This window comes from Anoplopoma fimbria, chromosome 8, assembly GCF_027596085.1.
Source record: "Anoplopoma fimbria isolate UVic2021 breed Golden Eagle Sablefish chromosome 8, Afim_UVic_2022, whole genome shotgun sequence".
In the NCBI taxonomy this organism is placed as follows: domain Eukaryota; kingdom Metazoa; phylum Chordata; class Actinopteri; order Perciformes; family Anoplopomatidae; genus Anoplopoma; species Anoplopoma fimbria.
The window spans coordinates 14,836,871-14,859,941 of record NC_072456.1 but is presented as its reverse complement, the minus strand read 5'-3'; the positions used below and the strand labels follow the sequence as shown (position 1 = coordinate 14,859,941).

The following is a 23,071-nucleotide window of genomic DNA, read 5'->3' as shown; positions in this document are numbered from 1 at the left end:
TGTACAAAGAGGTATGCATCAATACTATTAGATGTTTTTCAGCTTTGATTTGTCTCCGTTTTAATTTTGTCTCCAATCCAAAAGACTGTTGAAAACTAAAAAGGGTGAACATTATCTGTTCTTTTAGGGGATATGTCCAATCAAAGTGTGCCTGACGGCGATGCTCTTCTCTCCCTGGGACTCAGGTCAGCCAATGGACCGTGAGCTGAAATGGCTGAGTGAATGAGGTTTCCCCACAGGAAGATGTCTCTGTTCACTTTTGAGGATCTATAATTCCGGGGCAATGAGGGAACTAACATCCGCCACCTGCCAAATACTGGTCACCTTTGGCTGTGGCCTGCCAGTGAAATTTGAAATTAACAAATCACTGAGCCAATAAATTAAAAAAAAACTTCCTTTGTTGAGGTTTTCATGGCACTTGGGAACACAAAAATGGAAAGTCTGAGCAGAGTTTATCTGTCAACAGCATGCACTGTGTGTCTGACACAAAAATACATTTGTTCTTTGGTTACAGCAGAAGATGAAGAGCTCAAGGTCAGTTGATGCTACAGCATATTACACTATATCTTGGGTAAAGTCAGCGAAGAATTTTACAACCAGTAGACATGTCAGGGACAACATTAACTGTGTGTCTAAATGTCACTATCACATGCAGATGGCTCACTGCTGTATCATTAGCTAGACAACGGCCTGAATGAAATGACTAAATGTTCAAGAGGGCACCTATGCTGTCCTACCCTTAACATGTAATGCAACTAAAACAAAGCAAATAAGGAATCCCAATTGCATGGACAGGGTCCTCATTCCCAGAGACCAGGAGCCCAGCCGGCCCCTTTGGAATTGAGAGATTAATAAAACAAACATATACCTTTCATTTGGACACCTAACAACATATAATCTTGTTTCAAGCCCCAATGTGGAGAGATAGATAAGAAGCCTTACAGTGGACGAGGTGAAAAGCAGTCGAGAGAGAACGCCAGAGTACTGCACTAACTCTAATAGTGGGCGGTGTCGTGGAGGGATTTGTGCCAAAAAACAGAGGTCAGAAGGTGGACATTATCGGCCATTTTGGTGAGGCAGATTTTGCTGCCCCAAAATGAAGGGGGAAGCCAAAATAATGTGCAGCCTTTAGTGTCACCTTGAAGCTGAGATTACACCCTCTTGCTGCCTGAGGACACAGGCGCAGTATGGAGATCCTTTAGTCACACTCACTGGGTGAGGCCTGCGGCATTCATAAACCGCAGGGGTCGGCCCGTATTAACATACCTTGGCTGCCCCAATGCTAAACAGTCAATATCGGTGGCTCATCAAAATGGAAATGATTACCTAAAGGAACTGACAGGAATCCTAGCAGGGGTTTCTAATAATAGCAAGCAACGGCTTTAGGGGATTTCAGAGTGTAAGACTTTTTTATGTTGTCTTTAATGACAAGCAGCCAAATGATACCGCCAGAATGTACCCTAACTGTGATGATCCTTCCAGTGAATATAATCAGTCAGATTGAGAAAGGGAGTGTGTTCATATATTTGCTTTAGAATAAGAGATAATACAACTTCTGATGGCAACATGATTTTTTTGGAGGGGTGGCTATTAACTTCAGGACTCCTTGAGACAAACATCTAATAGAGATGGCAGGATTTTGCTTTGGCCGGTGAGAACATAAGGTGTAATCTAGCTTTCTTTCCCAACGTTACACAAATGCATAGCAGGACATGCAAGCACATTCAGATACCATCGTAGGAGGGCAAACATGCACATGCGTACATCACAGCACAGTCTTTCTGCATCAGTGTTATTCTTAGAATTTATACTTATAAATCAGGATTGGATACATTGTCAGGCATCTTTACTCTGTGTGTTATGCTTTGTGGACTCTATTTTATGACTGATTATTAAATGGCAGCTTCAAAGACTCAACAGGTACAATTACAAATATAGAGTCTTTTCCAATTGGTGCATAGGGATGTTGGAATTTAAACCCTGATTTGTGCCTGAGATAACGGTTAGATCAGAAGGCATGATTATATATATTTGTTTAATGACTTGCCTTAAGGGCAAAGGATGTGGCTGGTGCAATGGGAAGAAATATATCTATATAAAGCTATACTCAGCATCTTCAGGAGGGAAAACACTTGCTAACATTGAATATTTTTGAGGGAGTTTCTTTTACTAATATTTTGGGTCTCATGCCAAGCAGAATTCAAATGATCTTGCTGGCTTACTTTGTATGTAAATTGCAACTGTCAAAATACCCAAGCTAAGAGGTAAATTTGGTGCAGCTTGCTGGGAAAAAACACATGTATGCCTATGGATGAATAAAGTCTGCAAAATCATGGACATTTATTTGTTCGTTCTTAGAGCAGTAGTCATGTTCAATATTGCAGATACTTTGCAGAGATCAGTGTAATCTCCTGGAGATCAGCACACTTTGACAGCCACACATACAAATTCTCCCGCTCTCAGAGGAGACTGATAAGGGAGGAAGCATGTTATCTCTTCTACCTGAATGAATGACATGCCTGATCTTTCCAGACTTGTTGAACCCCGTGGAGTACTAGCCCAAAAACGTGGTTCCTTTTCAAAAATATATATCTTGTGTATTCATAACACTACTGGGGACATACAAATCTACAGGCAAGCACAGCAGCAGGTGACATAGGATTCAGTATAAATCTGATTCAGTTGGGTATGTCTTGGAAAACCTGGTGTTCATGCTGATGCTAACATTTAGGTGGAACATTTTAAGAGGTGTTGGTACAAATAGCAATAGCAATATATATCAGTGAAACACTGTATTGATTTCTGATTAATTTAGCACATTCTCCTAATATTGTTGAAGCACAGTATGAATGCTTAAAAATATTGTAAATTACTGTGTATCTTGTCGTAGTCCAGTTAGAGAATCATTACTTTAGTCACATCAACCTGGAAATCGATTCTATTATATGAGTGTGTGTGTGTGGGTACTAGTGGAGGAGGGATTTTGAAATTTAAATTATAATTTGATTGAGTATCATGACTGCAAAGGGAACACAAACAGCAGTCACTCAACAAAACCAATCACATCTAGCTGCCACCATTTGAAAATAAAAGTATCTTTGAGCACCCACTAAGCAACAGCAAATGTGATGTCAAAGTCATTATATTGTTATTGATCCTCACAGCACTGTAAATGGCATCCCTTAATGGCTGCCTGAAATCACCATGGAACCCAATCAGGCCCAATCAGGTGTAAATTTTTTTCAGAAATGGATCGCTAAAAACAAGATGACAGGAACACTGGCTGTATACACACTTATTATTTCATTCGGCATTTGCATTTAGCACTCCAAGACTCAAGAAGCAGAGCAGCGTCATTGTAAAAAAGGAACACAAATCTCACAAACAAATTAACCACAAAAAGACAAACGTTAACGGAAAGTAAGGTAAGGAACAGAACTCAAACAAAAAGAACACACACAAACACCACACCATAATCACAACACAAAAATTAAACGTGATAAAGGAAAGCCAAAAAAATCAGGTTGTATCAGGGAAAAAACATTTGTTGAGATACCAAAGAAAGTGAAGGAAACAAAACACAGGGAATGCAGAAAGAAAAAGACCAACACGGCCAAAGGGATTCTGTAGAGGCATGCAAGCGCAGTTACATTCTCCCATCATGCAACAAGTTCTGTTATTTCCACGTGCTGGGTTTCCATGACAACACGTGCAAGAAAGCCTTTAGGGTGCAGAAGCAATACCAAAGGATGCAAAACGAGAAAAGGCCCCACAATGCAAACATAAAAGTAAATTAACAAGACCCGAGCTAATCAGGTTTGCTTTCATCATTTCTTCCTTGGTTATAAAGAAACATTTCTTTCATAATCATTTAGCAGTTTGGATAAACTGATTAGTATTTTTCTTCAAATTAGTAATGTATCGAGCTCTGTAATAGGCAAATACAGCTACAATTTTTCAACATGTTGAATTGGTTTTTTCAAATGTGGGTTAAAAAAAGTAAAAAAGAAAAAACACACCAACCTTCTCGAAGCTCTGAGGGATGTAAAGGGGTTGATGCAGAACACAATGACATGAGGAGAAGAGAAAAATAGGGGAAACACAGAGAGAGTAAAAAAAGCCACCTCAAGGTGTTTAGCTGCAGCTACATTTCCCTTTCTTTAATCCTTTTTTTCCTCCTTTTCCCTTGTCCCTGCTATCAGTGACACCCCGTCTTGAAAGAACACTTGCCTGCCCCCCAACCCCCCACCCCCTCCCTTAAATAAACTTTGAACCAAAACAATTAGATACACCCCAGTGGCCGCACTGTCGCCTGGTAAGAAATAAAAAATAGTGAGGCGCCACTGGGGTCAAATCAAGCGTACCATACTCATAATTCAAAATTTCACAAGCTCCTAATAGCCACAAGGAGAGGCTCCTGTGGTGGCTGTATTTGCTTTTGTTAGAGAAGGAAACCAAATAAAGAGAAAACAAAGAAAAACTAATGAGAGATAGAAAAGAAAAAAAGACACAGTTTTGGGCTGAAATTAGCAGCTGCAGTTCAAGACAGTAACAGTAGATGTTGTTGGAAGCCAATCAGTAACACTGTCATTATGGTTTCTGTTTGGGAAGTATGCTCAATTTTCCCTGGTACAGTGTGCGCCGGATAAAATTTAGGATTGTTATTTTGTTTTGTTCCTGGAAATTGATCCCTACCACAGCTGCTAATCTCGAGTGCATTTCGCTTTGTGAACAAAACAGTCAACATCAAGTATCAGAATTGATTGACAAAAGTTAACTGAAAACAGACAAAGGTTGACACCATCAAGGCATAACAAGTGTTTTACATAGTGTGAAAGTACCTGACTAATTATGGCCCTTGTGTAGGCTTTTAGAAGCATGCTGATGGAGCCAGTGTTCATGGAGATTGCATGAATAGTTGGAAATGATATCAGGGTATAGCGGTGCGTTTTTTTCGACCGAACGAACTACTAAATATCCCAATGCTGTGTCAACAAAGTGTTCCCATTATTGTTATTTAACGATTCCTGTAGAGCTCTTGACTGCAATTTGCCACGAACCTTTTAACATCTACCATGCTGTATGCGAAAAAAAGTGGATAGCTACTTGACATTAAGTGTCACTGCATCACAGTGGAGACAGCATGAGCCTCCAGGATGAATGCTGGCAAGAAGAGACACTAATCTTGATGAACCATTATTCACCTTCGACTGCTCGCAGTTGCATTTTTTCTTCCCTATGCTGCTACTTCACAGGGTATGATAATAGCAGTAATAATGAAAAAGCAGCTCCCTGACCCATTTTATAATGTCAGGGATGTGAATTATTTATTGGGAACAAAGTTATTTGGTACACAGCAGAGGGAACAAACTGAGTAGATACCAAGGCATCTTTATTTAATATGCACAATATAAATAATACATGTCGAAAATGCATCTGCTTCAATTTATCAGAGCTCCCTCAACAGGGATTCATTGTCATTTAGCATTAGTAGTAGAGGGTAGGCTTTTTGTCTTCATTGCATGAAACTCAACGTTCTCTGTGACTGATTGTTTTTCATATCTTCACTTTGCTGGATCATGCCAGCCAAAATTACTGCTGACTGCGAAAAGATTTAAAGATAATACCCCAAAGAAGAAACAGGGGAATACTATGGATTAATGCTCCAGAACACCATGAAGAGAAAGTAGAGGAAGTACACTATTTAAAATCTATGCAAAAGAACAGTTTTTTTTATGTAATACAGAGCAGCTGACTGCATCCTTTTCTATTAATTCACCACAAGGGAATCCTTTTACCCCCAAATCTGGAGAAGGAGAAGGGGTTGAGATTTTGATTGATGGGCATAAATACCTCGCCACTCAATCAAAATCAAGACTTACCGTTGTGCTCCTGTACCTGAAAAAAGCTACTAAAAAAAAAAAAAAAAGGGTCTTTTTCGACTCTTTTTGGGTTCCATAACTTTGACGGAGTGGGAAACATTGTATCGGGCACACAACTGATAAAGTAAAGACATACGGCTTGTTGTGCTACACATTTCCTTCCGAGCGAGTAGGGGAGGGCATTCAAAGACAAAATGGAGCATAACATCATAACAGAGAAGAACATTAGTTGGTCAATTATAGTTAACATTTGGAAGTTTCAGTGCATATGAAATTACATTTGTGGGCAGGCATAACTATCAATGCTAAAAGATTTATAGAACTTGGGTAATATTATTTTGCAAAATACATTTTGTGCAAATATACTTGGGCTAGAATGGAAGCATTCATCATTTGTTCAGCTCAACAGTAATGCTACTTAAGGCTGAGCTGAACTGTTCAGACATTTTAGTTAAAATGGGTGGGTGTTTTTAGATTTTGGCCTGACTCTGGGACCGGGTTGCTCCCTACCTCGCACATAAAGGTTAGCAGGGGACGAGTAGCGCACGCCTTCCACATTAGACGCCACGCACTCGTACTTCCCCTGGTCTGTCTCCTCGCTGTTCTCGATCTGCAAGGCACCTGGTGAATTACAACATTGAAAGAAAAAAAAAAGACAAGAGGGGAGGGGGAAGAGAGAGAACAAGAGAGAAAGAAAGAAAGCAGGGGAAATGTGATTATTACATTTGTCAGTGAATACACTTAATGCAAGGTATCTTGAATTTCACAGGACCATTTTGTCAACCATTGTTTTTCTCTCTGCAATGCTAATGCAGATTACCATGGCAAACTGGATTCCTCTCCAGCCTCAGCCATTAGCAGGTAAAAAGAGGTGGGATTCAATAAATAATAATATATACTGAATCAGTCACACACATTTTGTGGCTATGCTAGTGTATGCAACTCATGTAAAACATTGTCTCTTAAAAAAAAAAATACCATAAGGACAAAGTAATGATAGTTGTGTGATGAAAGATAATGGAGAAGGGTGCTGAGATGGTCTTGTAAAGTGAGTGAGACTAACAAATTTGTCTTTGCATAGCACTCAACAACGGAGAGTCTGTGTGGGTTGGGAAAATATCCATACATATAGTTCATGTCCAGATAAACACTTTACCCCGCCCCTCTGAAGTTATACAGCTCAAAACAATTGTGTGATAACAACTCATCAGGACAAAAAATGAATAAATTATGGTATTCGGTTTGAAACGAACCACTCTGGCTTACGTGTTTCAAACTGACTCTTCATATTAAAACTTTTTCAGATTATTTCTCTTGCAAAATATACTCAAGCTAAATGCTCGACAACAACACTGAGAAAGGGGCGTGGGGGACGGAGGAGGGAGGTGAAACAGCGGGCGTCAGATCACTCCTCGTTAGAGCGCTGTTGACGGCACTTCCTGATGATATCATTACGGCTTCTGGCTGGCTCAGCAGACAGATTGCAGCCCAGGCCTCCCTGACAAACACAGCACCATCGCTCGTTAGCGTTTAGCCAGGCAGCATCAATACGCCAGCCGCGGACCAGGATGCTTTGTAATATACCATAACCTACTCCATCACATCAGCAAGCAGAGAGAACACAATGTTGTACAAAGCCTCTATTCTGGAACATTGGTCCAATAACACTTTTCAGCTGTACCACAAATGAGACCATCGATACTGCTTAATTATAAAGATTAGTCACTCTTCCACCTTGGCCAAGGCCTTAAACTCTAAGAGTATTTTTACACCTTGGAGCCAGTACAGAGATATCTACTCTTAGAAAAAGAAAACAGAACCCAAGCCACAACAATGTCTTGGTTTCCCTCAACAGCTCGGATCATCATCATCCCCCAGAGGGAGCTGTTCCTGGCACATAGCTCATGAACCAAATGAAAATGTCTACCTGCAGAGTGCAGGTGGTGGAGTCTCCGCTCTGCGTTTATGCAGGGATCTGATTTGGATGTGTTTGATGTGTGCTTGCAACAGCAAATGCCAGCCTGGTGGCAGGTGGCTTGGAATGTTTTCAGAAGCCTACCGCCTCAACACAGGAGAGACCACAAAGTAGGGACTGTGTGAAGTTCAACTCCAGGTGGACCTTTTTCAGGAAGCTCTGCCAGCGGCTCGTCAGCCATAGGTCCCTGCACTGAATTACTAAATCTCTCGAAGGCTGATGTTGACGTTGGTGCAATTGTTTCAATCCATCATAAATAATAATGCTGAAAAGGCTAGTGGTGGGCCACAGCCCCTTTTTTGTGTTGTGTTAAATCAGAAATGTTCTAAATTTCATATGTTTTCCTTCTATATGTGCCAACTGGTGAAGGTCTGCAAATGCTTCCAATAAATACAAATGTCTTTATCTGAAAATAATATTTTACGAATGTCATCTGAAGGTCAGCAAAACACAACCAGCAACACGCAGAGGGTGACAGATAATGAGCCAAACAAAATGAATTGAGAGCCAATTAAAACCAACACTGGCTGCTGTGAATTGTACCTCCTGGCAAAAGAAAGGGAGCGAGAAGGAGAGGAAAATAGAGGAGTGTTTGAGGGGAATGGTGGGAGTTTCATCTGTTCCTCTCCATCTTTGGTGGAGACGTCTCGCTAGGTGGCATTATCTATTGTTTCCAAGCCCCTACTGGCTTCATTACATATTCTAGCTATTATTTAGTGGAGCTGTGAAGAACACATAACGGCTCCTTCTGCTGGCAGAACACAGAGAGAGAGAGAGAGAGAGAGAGAGAGAGAGAAAGCTAGTGAGGTAGAAGCAGAGATAGAAAGGAGAGACAAAGGAAGCAAGAGATGCAAAGGAACACTGAAAGAGAAAGTCGAATGGATATTTCTTCTAATTCATATATCATAATTATTTTCAAGTTTTCGTCTATTATTATGTCTCAAAATTGAAAGTTTGACTTAACACTGAACAATGAATAACAACAACAACAACAACAACACAATACTGATGAATTTAATTGCACACCCTGAACAAAATTAGATTTGTGTGAACAAATGTTTGATGAAGGAAGCCCAGAAGGAGAGAGGGACAGAAGAGGGGGAGTAAAAGAGAAATCACGACTTCATTCTATTTCTGAGGTGCTTTATGCTCCTCTCTCCGTCAGATTCACACATAGTGGAGATGCAACATCCCGCTGGTGTTACATGTGTTGTGCTACACTGTGTGAGTTTCATATCTCCTCAGTCCACTTATCATTTCCACTCTCATATGTTTTCCTCTAGTCCAAGTTTCGTCTTTTAACAACCCCCAAAACTTTTTTTTTAGATGAATCTAAATTTCGCCATTCATGATTTCCGTGCCCATATAATAGAATGACCAGGCAGTCAGTTTAAAGTCTGATAAAAGAAACATTTAAAGACAAACAGACCTCAAAGGGCTTTTGAATAAAAAAATCCAAACAAACCCTCTTTGTTGTCCTATCTGAAGCAGCAGCATGTACATGCATGTGTGCGCACAAAACAAATGCCCCCCCTTTGTCACCAGCATGTGTCCCTTTCCTACCAGTTTTATTTTCATTTTTAATATGACTGCACTCTCTGTGTTTTGCATGATTGAGCTCCGTCTACCCTGCTGGCCTGTGGCTCACCAGAGTGAAAGTGGCCATTTTTTTCTTTTATCAGGAAAAGAGGAAACACAAGGAATGAAACACATGATGAGAATGATCTTTCATAAGCACAATAAAAACCATGCGCCAAGTCTGTTCACACAATGGGGGGATACTGATAATGACAAACACCAATTTAAAGTGTCACAAAATTGCCTTACTGAGTCCTATTTGGGGCTTAATGGCATGGCCTACCTGTCTAGAGCTATTTAGTCTTATCACAAACATATACCAAAGACATTAGTTTTGCCTGATTTCATTAGGAAACATAAAAAACTGCTCAGGACTGTTGACTATTCTGCTTGCCAATGTTCAATAAAACTATGGCTCAATTTACTTGGTACAATATCACCAAAGTTTAAATAGTTTGACACAAATAACTAAAGAAATGCATTATTCTGGGTACAAATATAACAGCAGCACTAAAGTGCCAGCAACTAGGCTGCAATTACTGAGTGGGCACTACTTTACTTGCTACTTAATCTTGCTCAAGGACACTTAAAAAGGAAACTTGTTGAAGGACATTATGTGCGCTGTTGTGGGTATTGAACCTAAGATCTCCACTTAAAGGCCACACGGACCATCTAAAAAAAAAAAAAAAAAAACAGTTAGTGCCACCCTTCTGGGTCATAATTCATGTTTTTCTGGGTCGATTGAGATTGGTGCCATTCTTTTCCCTTTCTGTCTTATTCCATGATGTATGCTGCACCATTACGGGCCAAACAGTGGCTACAGTTGAGGCAAATAAAGTCCCAGATAATAACGACTTCACTTCCATGTGGACCAATTAGTCTCCATCTCAGTCAAAGTGACCCTCCCTGCTCACCAACACGCACAACCTCCAATCTCCACTGCTATCCATTCCTGGCTGTCCTGCAGCATGTTCACTGCCTTCATCCATTCAATAAAGAAGGCTGTAATGGGCAGTGGGTCTGGGACATTTGTCCCAGCTGTGACAGCTGCCCTGGTTAACAGCGCTGCATGCTGCAGGCCGACCTGAAGAGGAGTGTTGAGGTGCCAAGGTGTGATAACAGTTAGACACCTGGACAGAGTTCATCAGATACATGTCTTTGAAAGCCAATTTGCAGGTTTTCAATGCCCTTTTTGTAGCTGTGGACTGGCAGGAAATATCGACAAATTTGAACAAAATATCAATATTTACCACCCCATATATAAATGTAGTTTTGGTTTTAGGTCTAGATTTGGCAGGGGAATGCTAAGAGGAGAGAGAAAAAAGTGTTTGTGAAATGGGAAAAAAGACAGACAGCAAGGGCTGGCAAAGTGCCTCATTTATGAGAGGTACTGTGTGCAATAGAGAGACAGAGAGAGACAAGAACAAAACAATCAGAGAAGGTTGGGAGGAAGAGTGAAAGAGACAGACAAGCACAGAAAAACAGAGGGACGGATGAGGGGATAAAAGAAGAGCAAGGAGGGGCACGCATGGATGATTAATTTCAGAAAGTGCCTGGAGCCGTGGTCTGCCCACCCCCGTCGCTGCTTTGTAGCAGCTTTGCCATGTGTGCCCCCCCCCAGTCCCATTTGTGTAATTCAATTACTGTGCTCCAGCGGGCCTTGATTGATTTGTTTAGGCGATCAACAAAATGGCTGGCCAAGTCTCACTCTTTCTTCCCCTCCCTCTTGCTCCTTCCACAGCCCACTAAGGCCTGCCGGTGGCACACGGTTTCTTTTCATCGTTTTATCTCTGATTTTCAGTTCATGTTTCTCATCGTCTTTCATTTCTCATCTCCAGCCTCTCGTCACTGCTCACTAAAGCTCTGCTACGGAGGAATTAAAACCCAACACACAATAATAAAATAACAACCTTTCCAGTAGACAAATTAAACTCACTGAAGTGCACAAAGAAAGGGCTTAATGAACTTAATGATTCAGGAGGAACTGTCATTAATATATTTCTACTGTACATTACAACAAATTCTTAGACTCACTATCATAAAACAACTACAATTAGATGTTTAGAGATGCAATTTGCAAATGAAAACTTTTGTCATCAGACCTGTCATGTTTGACAATGCAGCTGAGGATGCAAAGAAACTGATTTTAACAAGTTTCACACTATGTTTGTATTTTCACATCATCATTATCGAATCATAAACATAACACAACCCAGTAGTATCCCAATTCACTGGCTGGTATATTTCTAAGTTTTTTGACAGCTGGTGCAGCATTGTTCCATATAACAACTTTGCAGTTGTCATTGTAGCGTTGAACATCAGTTGAAATACCTCTTGTGTCTGCAGAAGGTGACTAAAGAGGACAACGACGTGCAGAAAGCAGAACCAGCAGCTTATCTCTCCATCTCCCTTTCCTTCTGTCTATATTCTGTCACTCGGGCGTGGTCTGCCACCAAGCCAAGGTCATTACACTGTGATCGCACCAGCATGGGGTCCCACGTGTGACGCCATTGTTGTCAGTGCCCATCTGGTGGCTTGTAAAGCTTCCATGAAATCAGTAATGAGGCAGGTAGGGAGTCGAGCTACCTTTCTAGCTGCTGCTTGCCTCTAGGCCAGCACCTGGGTGGCTTTGTATGGAGGCAAAATGATTACAGAATTTCTGGGGTTATCAGAGCTTGCCTCTCGTGACGCACATTGGGATTTCCGTGAGACCAACAACCGTGGACTCCTCTTTCTTCCTCCTCAATTTTTAGTTTTCATTCCATTAATCTTTCTTCTTTTATCCATCCACTTCCCTTTTCTGTGCTGAGTCCATATCATATTAGACTTGTTACTTTAGCTTTGAGCCGAGCCTAGCCCTCTACAGTAGCATTTAGTGACCTACAGCTGACGCAACCTCGGTAAAGCGATGTTAACTACCGTTGCAGTAAGGGTGTCTTCATCTCTGCTAACATCAACACAACCGACTAAAGAGTTGTGACTGATCAACTTTGGGCCTGCGTATTTAACAGTAATCCTTTTGAAACTTTTCAGCCTGCTTTCAGGGCCTGTCACTCCGGTGAAACTGTATTTACCAAAGTGGTAAATAATCTGCTTACTATGGATTCAGTTTTCACCTCAGTGCTTTCTATCTTACTATGTGCCACCTTCTTCTGGAATAAGCCCCCTGCTTAAATCAGACAGTCCAACTCTGTTTGTGCCTTAACTTTCAGTGAGTGGCTTGTGTTTTGATTACTTCGGGTCTTTTACGATTATCCATCCGGCAGCTCAATCTCAAATGAATCTGTTAAGCCTTGTACTTATAGTCCATGTACTGCTGAAGAGAAAACTTCACTGCATTTCTCTCACTTCGTTTGTTTTTTTTGTCACACACGCAAACCAGTGTCCTAGCTGTGTTCCTATCTCTCTCTCTCTCTCTCTTCCTCCCTATTTTCTCGTATTTGTCGCCTTTTTTTAGTAAGGCTTCTCTGTGCTGGACCATCAGCCGTCCTGGGACCTCTCTCTCTCTTTCAGCTGACTGACGGTGCCTCATTCCCAGAGATTCAGTCACTCCGCTTGCTTCTCACTCTCTCTCTGCATGTTGTCTTGTCTCTCTTTCCCTTTGTATTTGTGTTTCCTTTCCCTTATCTCTGTGAATGGTGTGCTTTGCCTTCAGTTTGTTTTTTGGGGCGATTGTCCTTATATGTACGCATTGAGGATCGTATTGAGGACAGAGGGTGTTGTAAACTGTGCAGATTGCAAAGCCCCGTGAGGCAAATTTGTGAGTTGTCATATTAGGCTACATAAATACAATTGACATAGAGTGATGTAAAATGACTCATCATTAAGACAAATGATATCTAACCTAAAGAAATGTTTTCAAATGGGTACATTTTCAGTAGAGTGCAAGAGCGACTTAAAGTAGATGGAAGTCAGCATTAGTGTGGACGTGCACTTATCCAAACAAACCATTTATGTCTTTATCAGACAGCCGGATTGCATTTGCAGCTCTCTACAGATCCTATGCCACTCCTTTTTTCCCCCTACAAAAGCACCATACACTCCTGACTGCGAGTCAGTGTGGGCATTCGGTAACGGGATGGGGAGAAATGACCCTTTTCAGGCAGCTTATCTTATTATGCAAATGCAGAGTTCATAAGTCATGCTTGCTTTAGTTCGCCACAATGTGATTTATGAGACCTTCTTTTTTTAAGCAAAGCCTAGCAGGGAGCTCTTGGCTGAGGGCTTTTAATTGAAGGGTCTGAATTTAGTCTAAAAGCTCAGGTGTTCATGTGTTTGAAAACAGACTTCTGTTTAGACTGTCATGTCACGTATGGCTTGTATGGAATGGTTGAAGATGGCGAACCTTAATCAACAATCATGAACAACACCCTTTCCTGTGGAAACTGTTATTGTGAAACCCAATACATTTATCTTGTCCCCATGAATACACGAACACACATGGCAAACTGATATATTCACTTACCTGCTCAGCCTGTGGAACAAAAGCATTTTACAACAAACAGACGACTCAAAAATCAGTCTGAATCAACTGGGAGATAATGTTTCAACAACAAAGCCTGCTGGATAATCACAAGTGAAAGTTAAATTGTCCGGGGAAATGAAAACAAAAATGAGAGGAGAGGAAGAAATATAAAATGATTTCATCGGAGTCACACTGCTTTACCTCTGTCGTTACCTTCCCACCTTGATATCCTCCTGTTTGTCCTCTGACACTATAAGAGCCGGTTATGGTATTGTAAAAGGTTGTAAATGTTGCCTTTTTTTAATAAGGTGGTCATAACACACAGTGGCTTCCCCAGTTTTGCCGCACAGCTACATGGAGGGTCAAAATTGAATCAAAGGTAATTTATACTGGCCTTTTGCCTGACATACCACGAGTATCTCCAGCTATGGCTCATGCAAATGATAGGGGCGCATTAAGAAACAGAATGTGGCTATTGCTGTGTTGGTGAACAGAAGGATAAGGAGGATATCACAGCAGAGAAGAATAAGGAAGAAAGGCGGTTGCTAAGATGGCCTTTTCAACAAATAAGGCCATTGCCTACCTGGCAACATCCTCACACCTATCCCCCACCCTTCAGCTCCATCTCAATGTCCACACCATTTAAATGTCAGAGGCAAAAAGCAAACAAACCGCCAAGTAATAACCCTCACCATCCCCCCCCGATCTGCTTTTAACCTTCTCAATCCTGCATTTTAACCAGACTGCAACACAATTTGAATTGCTCGGTAGTTTTCTGACACTGATGATGTGGAGGTTATAGTAGGAAGGGACAAAAACACAGAACGCCGACAGAGGTGGAGGAACTGCACATCAAAGGAGACACGGGGCATGAAGGTGTGAAACACGTATGATCACGCTAACAAAACAGTGTGTACAGAGAACACAGAACCCAAACACAGATGACATATTAATGTTAGTGGACATAGAAGAGTGTGTCAGTTTTTAAAGCGGAAAAGCCCCCCATGAAAATCCCACTATTATGCCAGTTGGGTGGAGTTAGGAGCGGTTATGTCTGGTTTAATATAAATTAGTGTTTTTTTTCTCTCCCTTTTTTCATTGTGTTAAACATCTTACCTCGAATCGGGGTACCCTCTGGAGGAGAGACAAAAACGAAGACACAACATCAGTTTAGTTCAACGTTAATGTTAGTAATGGTTAAAGGAGTTATTTGGGCTGGAAGGTGGATCACTGGAACTAGATTATCAAACCATTAGGTAATCTCTTACAGGGCTTTCAGATATGGGTGATTTTTTTTTTTAAATAGAAAAAGGACAAAATTATACCTCTCACTGCTGGTATCACAAAGGAATCGGGAGCTGTATATGACTGGCACATTCCATTGCCTTATTGGTTTTTCCCCTTCCTTGCCTTAGCCATATTAAGACAGGAAACACAATTATTCATCGGCAGTGCTGAATAAGCTCAAGGTTTTGATATGTGTTTTATCATGGCTGAAACTCAGTTTGACCAGTGGCAAAAGCCTTAACCCAGTCAACTGACCTTGAATAAACACAGTGAAACAAGTCAAGGGCGCCACTATTATATACTGGGTATCTACATTACTATGAAACAAACTTGCTGAGTTAAGAATGGAAGTTCTTATTTATCCTACAGGTCGTAAACCTGCTTAACTGTGACAGATAGACTCTTCACCTCAAGCTTCACCACTCCTCCCCGGTCATTCAATCCCCTGGCTCTTTCCGTTGTTTCATTTTACTGAGAGTAGCATGTTCCCCTATTCTGTGTTTATTGTGAGTGTGTATTGTGTTACATGCCTGACTGCAAGCCAATGTCCCATTAGGGACAATACAATATTGAGCTTGTCCATTCAGTGGCTGGGGGGCTTGTAAATGTAGCCCGAGTCATTGCTGGGATGTAAAATGCATCCCTTACAGTTAGAGCTCTGGGTGTGGGAAGCAGCTTAACTTCAACCCCCATCTCTGCCAAGCATTAAACTACCATTCATTGTTTTCATAATGTTTTTTTTATAATTCCCTTTTCTTTATCTGTTCTTCCATTCCTCTCTCTTTGTCTCAGTTTCCCGCTGTCTTGCCTTTCTCTTAGTCTCCCTCTCTAAATCTCAGGATGACTCATGGCTACATCGTGCCCTTGGTCATCCCTTGAGAGTGCCAGCAGGGCAATGCCAAGCCAGGGGAGGTGCCCTACTTAGCATAGACGGCCTGCAGGCATAGAGCTGAGGGTCAAGGGTACGCACAATCTCCATTGACCCTAACACTACATGTTCTACTACACCCTTGTGTGTGAGCGCATGGATTTCTGCTATTTGCATACAGAATATGCCACCATCCTACTAACTAGATGAACCAACAAAACAACAAAACCTTCCATCAATCTGTCAGTTTCCTGCTGCTTTTCTGAAGCCACGTCGAGTTTGCAGCAGGCTAAATAAGGTAGTCTAGACGTCCCTCTCCCCAGCAGCATTTTCTAGCTTCTCCTGAGGGGAACCTGAGGCGTTCCAAAGCCAGATAAATTATATAATCTAGCGTGCTCTGGGTTAACCCCGGGGTCTCCTCCAAGTCAATCAAGGAAGACGCCCAGGAAGCATCCTGATCAGATGCGCAAACCACCTCAACCGGCTGCCTTTCAATCTGAAGGAGCAGCTGCTTTCTTGAGCACCCTTTGCATGTTTTTCCCTATCTCTAAGGGTGAGCCAAGCAACCCTACAGAGGACACTCACTAGAGGCGCTTGTCTCCGCGATCTCACTCTTTCCGTCACTATCCAAAAGCCATAATCATTATTGAGCAATAAATTGTGTCTGCATCTCAGCTGATGCTGTACCAACACAATGGTTGATCTCCTCAACAATACCTGTCACGGTTAAAAAATGATATGAAATCAAGAGAACCTGGAGTTTAAGATGTAAAGTGGTGCCAGTAATTTCCATATCCTATGCAGCACATTAAGGTGTGTGGATGGCTGGGCAGTGGGATGAAATTGACGATACCTTCTGATGGGATTGTTGTTGTTGCTCTGCATACAGAGGCATCCTTTGTGATACCAGCGGGTAGGAGGCAATCACTGAGTTTGAAGTTCTGCCTGGTTTGCAATGTACCTAGATGTTTATTTCCCTTATTTAGAGCTTCTGTACACCATGTTGCACTGTGCTTATGTATAAATCTTAAAATATGTAGAAAATGATATACCAATGATGGACAAGATGTATGTTCATACTGTAGTGTGCATTTGCTGCCGTTAAACATAAAGTAATTTAAATGTATCTCATTTTAAAATGTAATTAATGGTTACAAATTTCCACATTGTCATAATGACAGTGGAAAAAATAGAGATCATCATTTATTCTTGACTATCTCTCAACTTCCTTTATGTAAATCACCCTTAAGACACTAATTTGCCACACTGATAGTTTAGAGTCATTGGAAACCCAGGCAAAACAACAGTGACATTTTAGTTATTTCTGCAATGTTTTTAGAGACCACATAATCATAGATAATCACAAGACAAAAGGACAATAGGGCTCTGGGAAGGTTACATTCTTGTAGAGTTAGAGTTAGATTAGAGGCTGCAGAAGCTGTTGATTTATTTTGCTTTAGCTGTGATGAAATTTTTGTTGGTGGTTAAGAGGGTTACTAGGTTAGTTGAGGTTAAGGTCAAAGTTAGGTTGAGGTTAGGATAAGGTTAATAAAGCAGGTTTGTAAAGAGAAGGCCATCAAATGTCTTATAAAGGACTGAGCGACAAAAGAATAACAGAAAAAAGAGGAAAGTAATAAGGAGGATTGAGGATAATAGATAGAGGGAGTTCAGTTCAAAGGGATTGGTTCAACAAAAAAATATGTATTTATAAAAAATCGAGAACTTACAGAGTGGAGGTCATTGGAACTTGGAATATTTGAATAATACAGCAGAATAATAAAAAAAAAAGAAACATAGCCAAGGATCTGACCAAGCTGGGTCTGGGGCGGCCAGTCTGTATTCAATTACAATGGCAAATCCACCTGTACTACGGGCACGCAACCATATGGACATAAGCTTCCTTTCTCAGCTTTGGGCATCCAGGGGTTGATCAGCTTAGGGTGACGATGACCTAAATATACCTCAACAGGCCACTGACCTCCTCACATTATCAAATACAGCATTATTTGCTCCACAGAACACCCCAGCTGTTTTGTCAAACCAACCTCTGAATATATTAAAATGATTATTGAAAATGTAGTCAGGCCAGAGGCAATCTGGACAGAGATGTTGCCCATCTGCGTGCGAGGTGGGTGGGGTTGCGTGATTGGTCGAGTGTCAAAGTCAGACTACCCTCCAGAGGGCGTCTGGCTGACCTTCTCATAAACATAGACACCTGCCTGGGATCTTGGTGGTGTCGCAGCAGGTCTCAGGGAAAACATGGCTGTTGTTGCCACATCTGCAGAGCTTCCTAGCCACTCCCTGCAGAGCAGCTTTGATGTCAACAAATGTGACCGTTTTCTTGCTCATTTCAGACCAAGTGGAATTGAACTCGGCATGATTCACATTGGGATGTACATACATCTGTGTGTGTGTGTGTGTGTGTAAAAGAGCCATCCAATGTCAGGTCATGATTTTAAACCTTTAAATTAAAAAGGGACCTTAATCTTTATGAATATGCACTCCTCCCAATCCTCTCACTGTCTCTCTGGCCTCTGGTTAATCTGTTCTGGCTGACAAGGCCAGCGAGGGCCTGGGGTCTGTAGCCACAGGGACTTGGGCAGAAATGTCAAGCTCCCTCCACACCTCTAGAGGAGCTCCTCGGGGGACCCTGATGCAAATATCATTGCCCCGCCAGCACAGCATGGTCTGGCCCATAAATAACGGGTCAGCCAGCTAGGCAGCTATTCAACAAACAAGTGCTGGATGCCCTATTGTCCTGTAAATATATAATCAACATTATTATTACAATGTTTTCTTTTCTTTTAGGTGGGAATAAGTCAGATTGTTATGCACGCTTCAACATCAGACAGAGTGAAGGTCACATGAGAAAGGTGGGGGATTCTTTTGCAGGAGCTGGAGGCTGAGTATGCTTTCAAACTCATGTTTTCCTCCCCACTTCCCAATTTCCCCTTGTTGCACCCCAATCTCTTCCCAGAAGTCTCAATTTTACCTCCCTCCGTGGGAAAGCAGCCATCAGAGGCACCCCCTGAGGCTTGAGAGTGTGCCTGAAGCAAAAAAAGTAAACAGGTAGCCTCCAAAGATTGTCAACAGCAATCTGATCAACAGGATAATCTGAAAATACACATTCAAAGGATGCCAAAAGAATGTTTTCATTTGTTCTGTTTTGGTCTTTTTGAAAATACCTTTATAATTGAAAGCAAATACTAAAACCTGACGACCCAAGATGGCTACTTGCCGAGGCCATGAGAAGATGGCAGCCTAGGGGGCTCGAGCACGCAGGCCTTTTTCTCATCAGCATAAATCCCGCCCGGTGCCGAATGAGCTTTCCAGTGAAAGGGCTGCTGAAAAAAAGGCAAGCCCCCAGCTAACATTACCTTACGGAAGCCTAGGTATTGAAACAAGGGAAAGTAATTTCCTTTTCACCCCTCCTACATACACACATGACCTGTAAGTAAAACATACCCAGCTTAAAGTGGCTGGGTATATTTTTGCAAGTAGTTCAAAAAGTCAGGAGGAGAACAAAATGTGGCCAAATACAACTATCTATTGAGCCCTCGCCCTCTAGCATAGGCAATAGAGCCTTAGCTAGAGATCTGAAAGCCAGTGGGGATGTGGGCCAAATTGGCAAGAGAATAAAAATGCTCTCCTGAGAAAGCATTTGGCCAAAACCAGAGGGTCGACCTAGCCCAAGTGTGGTATTGAAGGGTTCAGCAATACGGGGGTCCTGCAGAGACCTTCACCTGGAAAGAACTCAAGATTTTGTTTAGCCAGTCTCAGTACTTGCTGTGCTTTCCAAGTGTATTTGAGGACAACGAAGCTGTTATTGTGAGAAACAAAGTTTGATCATTTCCACCTGAGTATAAAACAACTGTGTTTTTTTTGGAGGAAAGTGTTTGCTATATGTCTCACCAAGAAGACAAAAAATACTGTGGGCTATGACTGCACAGCAATAATTTTCTTGGATTCAAGCAGAGTCCAATTATTTCCTTAAAGCCTGCTGTCTCGCAACACAGCAGAGGGAAAGAATGGACGTGACAGGAGGCATCAGCAGCGTAATATCTAGATAATATGGTCAGGGGAAAAGTAGTTAAAGCCCCAGCTTCCAAGGTTACCTTGCACAAGGTACTTATGACCTCAAATAGGTAAAGTTTCTAAAATATTGTAGACAAGGTGATTGAACCGGGCACTGCAAGTCTAAGTATGGATATTAGCATTAGCGTGAAGCAGGATGTCGCCTCAAAAGACTTCCCAATATAAATGAAAACTGTGCTGCTCAAAAGTGCACTATGATTTCTTAACCACATCCCCAACTCATTCTGCTGCTTGGCCTTGAATTGCCTTTCCAAGTTCCTTTGTGTGTGTGTGTGTGTGTGTGTGTGTGTGTGTGTGTGTGTGTGGTGGGGGGGTTAAAGAGGATAAAGTAAGGAGAGTGGGCGAAAGAAAATAAAAAGTTTAGCAATAGAAACAGAACATAGGGAACAAGTGGCAAACGAGGACAAGGGTGAGGGGAGAGCAAGGGACGCATGCATTTTGGAAAGTAGTTTAAATATGCCATCTGCTTCAAGGAGAGTGGGTGGGCTTTCTGGGCTTTGCAAGACACTTACCAAAGGTTTCTGAAAATGACAGTGCAAGAGGAAAGTAAATAAAAAAAGGGGAAGAACAACATAGTTCATTTTAGGTTGAGGTTAAAGTCACTGCTACGCAAGAATTAAAAGGGACTAGAGTATAGTTGGGTCTTGTGTCCTACTGCAGTATCTTTGCAGTTCTACCATGACATAGCATGGAAGGAGCAGTGAATTTACATTTTATAGTTCTTATAAGAGGCATTTTTGTGAAAAATCTAATAAACCCAATTTTGTTGTCAATTGTAAAATATCAAATGTTTTATCTTGCTTTTAGTTTGTGTTTATTGGTTGGTTTATTTTTATTATCGTTATTATTTTTCAGTTTTAACTTGTGTTATGGGTCACGGCCAAATGAAACGTGTTGAAGACTCTGCGATGTGAGTCACATCTGAGTTTCAGACACAAATACAGACAAAACACTCAAAGAGAGAGACAACCAAACAGCAGTCAAATTCAGTTAGACAGGACACACAGAGACAATTGACAAAGTCATGAAACAGATAAAGACAGATGATATAGAGGTTAGATAACAGACAGAAAGCTGGATTTAGTTGTCCATCATCACCTTGTTTGGTTTTAATTTCTTTTGTAAAACACTTTGAACCAATGTTAAGAAGAAAATAAAAAAAGTGCTATATAAATAAAATGTATATAAAAAAAAAATATCCAAAGAGGCTCAAAACTCACAAAGCCCTGGGACAAAGTTAATAGGGAAGCCAGAGCAAAGCTGGCCTTCAATATAATTATACACAACCTTGAAAAACATCAACCTATCAATGTGTCAACCCAGGAGGTCATAGGGCTACTATAAACCAGAGTTTTCAGAAAGATGTACATCATTCTAGAGAGGGTAAATAATCACATATACTTGGATAGTAGGTTTTGCTTTGAAATCTTAACAGTCAAACATTTATCTCAAAACTGTGCACCCGTAAGTTAAATATGAAAAATATCTCAAATTAATGGTACCTTAGTGCCTGTGGACTTAGCAAGTCATAAATAATGAGACAAATAATGACAAATTGATTATTTTGAGTGCACAGCTCATGAGGGCCACAACTTGTGCAGGGACTCGATGGCAACAGACTCTTTATTTAGTGGTATCTACACATTTGCATTGGCTGCAACAAATCAAATAGGAGTTGTTTGATTTTTTCGATCGGTGACAAAATCATCGACCTAAAATATCCACCCCTTATTGCCTGGGGCCACTCCAGGCCCTGCACTTAATTAGCAATATAATTAGACTTAGCTAAACTGGGCCTCTCAGTGGGGTTTCATCAATGGGAACGAGACAACATATCATTGTGTCAGTGGAACGTGGACCTTGCTCTCATTGTTTACAATGACACACTTCTGGGTTGTTGTGAATCATTTGACCTCATTCAGTAATGTTAGGCTCTTAGAATATAGTTTGTTATCTTAATGATAAATGGTAATAACAACATGGTCACATTACTATGGCTATAACGCTTGATCTTTGTACTGAAATCTAGGAAATTGAGCTTGCCCTCATAATTTCACGTTTGTATGTTTTAAACATAGTGAATGCCCAAGTTTAGTTGGGTAAACACACATGTTTAATTTTCAAAGCAATATATTGAGTTGTATCTGCAGTTTGGGTGATTTTAATGTCTTAAATATAAGGATAACTTATGGGTTGAATGAATTCTCATATCACTTGGTGTATTGCCATGTCAGTCAGATCAGTTGGATAAATTAACCAAAACAAAGCAAAGTTTTTAGTTCCTAAAACGTTTACATTAACACGAAGTTAGCTAAAATTGATGTTGTTTTAGTAAGTGTTGCATTAACTCCCTTACTCAACAATAATTTGTTCTGAACTGAAGATACAAATCTGTTGAAATGCAAACAAAGTGTTCTTAGATACACTTCTCATATTGTCAAACAATTTGGGGGAACAAATATTAGGCTTTGAAGCCACATTAGCTGCAAAGCACAAAATCAAACAAATTAACTTTTGCAAAACATGTCCAGTGGAATCTTCAAGTGAATAAGGGGAAAAAAGAAACAACATTATGCTTGGGCTTTCCTTACCTGAGCGTAGCTGTTTGATTCGCCCATTACTTGCACTGGGATCAATGGGCAGGAAGTCTTTGTACCAGGTGATTTCTGGGTCAGGGTTGCCACTGGCAGCACAGAGCATGGTGGCTGTTCGAGTGCGCTCCACCACTTTGAGTTGAGGGCCCATGTCAATGTTAGGAAAGCCTGGTGGGAGCAGGTCCTCTGTGAAAAGAACAGGAACAGGAGGGGGTGTGATTCATTTTGAAAGGTAAGTGGTTGCACAAAAATAGTATTGCGTGTACTTCAGTGTACTTACAATCATTTTCCATGAATGAATACATGGGCTATTACAATGGGATAGTG

The 23,071-nt window shown here is 41.1% G+C and overlaps 1 protein-coding gene across 1 annotated transcript in view; it reads right to left on the bottom strand.

The window, feature by feature from the left end:
* Positions 1-23,071, bottom strand: part of ptprsa (protein tyrosine phosphatase receptor type Sa) — a 127,704-nt gene that overhangs the window by 69,848 nt on the left and 34,785 nt on the right. Inside the window, exons 4-6 of the mRNA XM_054602976.1 lie at positions 22,742-22,930; positions 15,017-15,034; positions 6,393-6,503 (exon numbers count right to left, since the gene is read on the bottom strand). Coding sequence (XP_054458951.1) covers positions 6,393-6,503; positions 15,017-15,034; positions 22,742-22,930 — 318 coding nt within the window. The remainder of the gene's footprint in view (positions 1-6,392; positions 6,504-15,016; positions 15,035-22,741; positions 22,931-23,071) is intronic.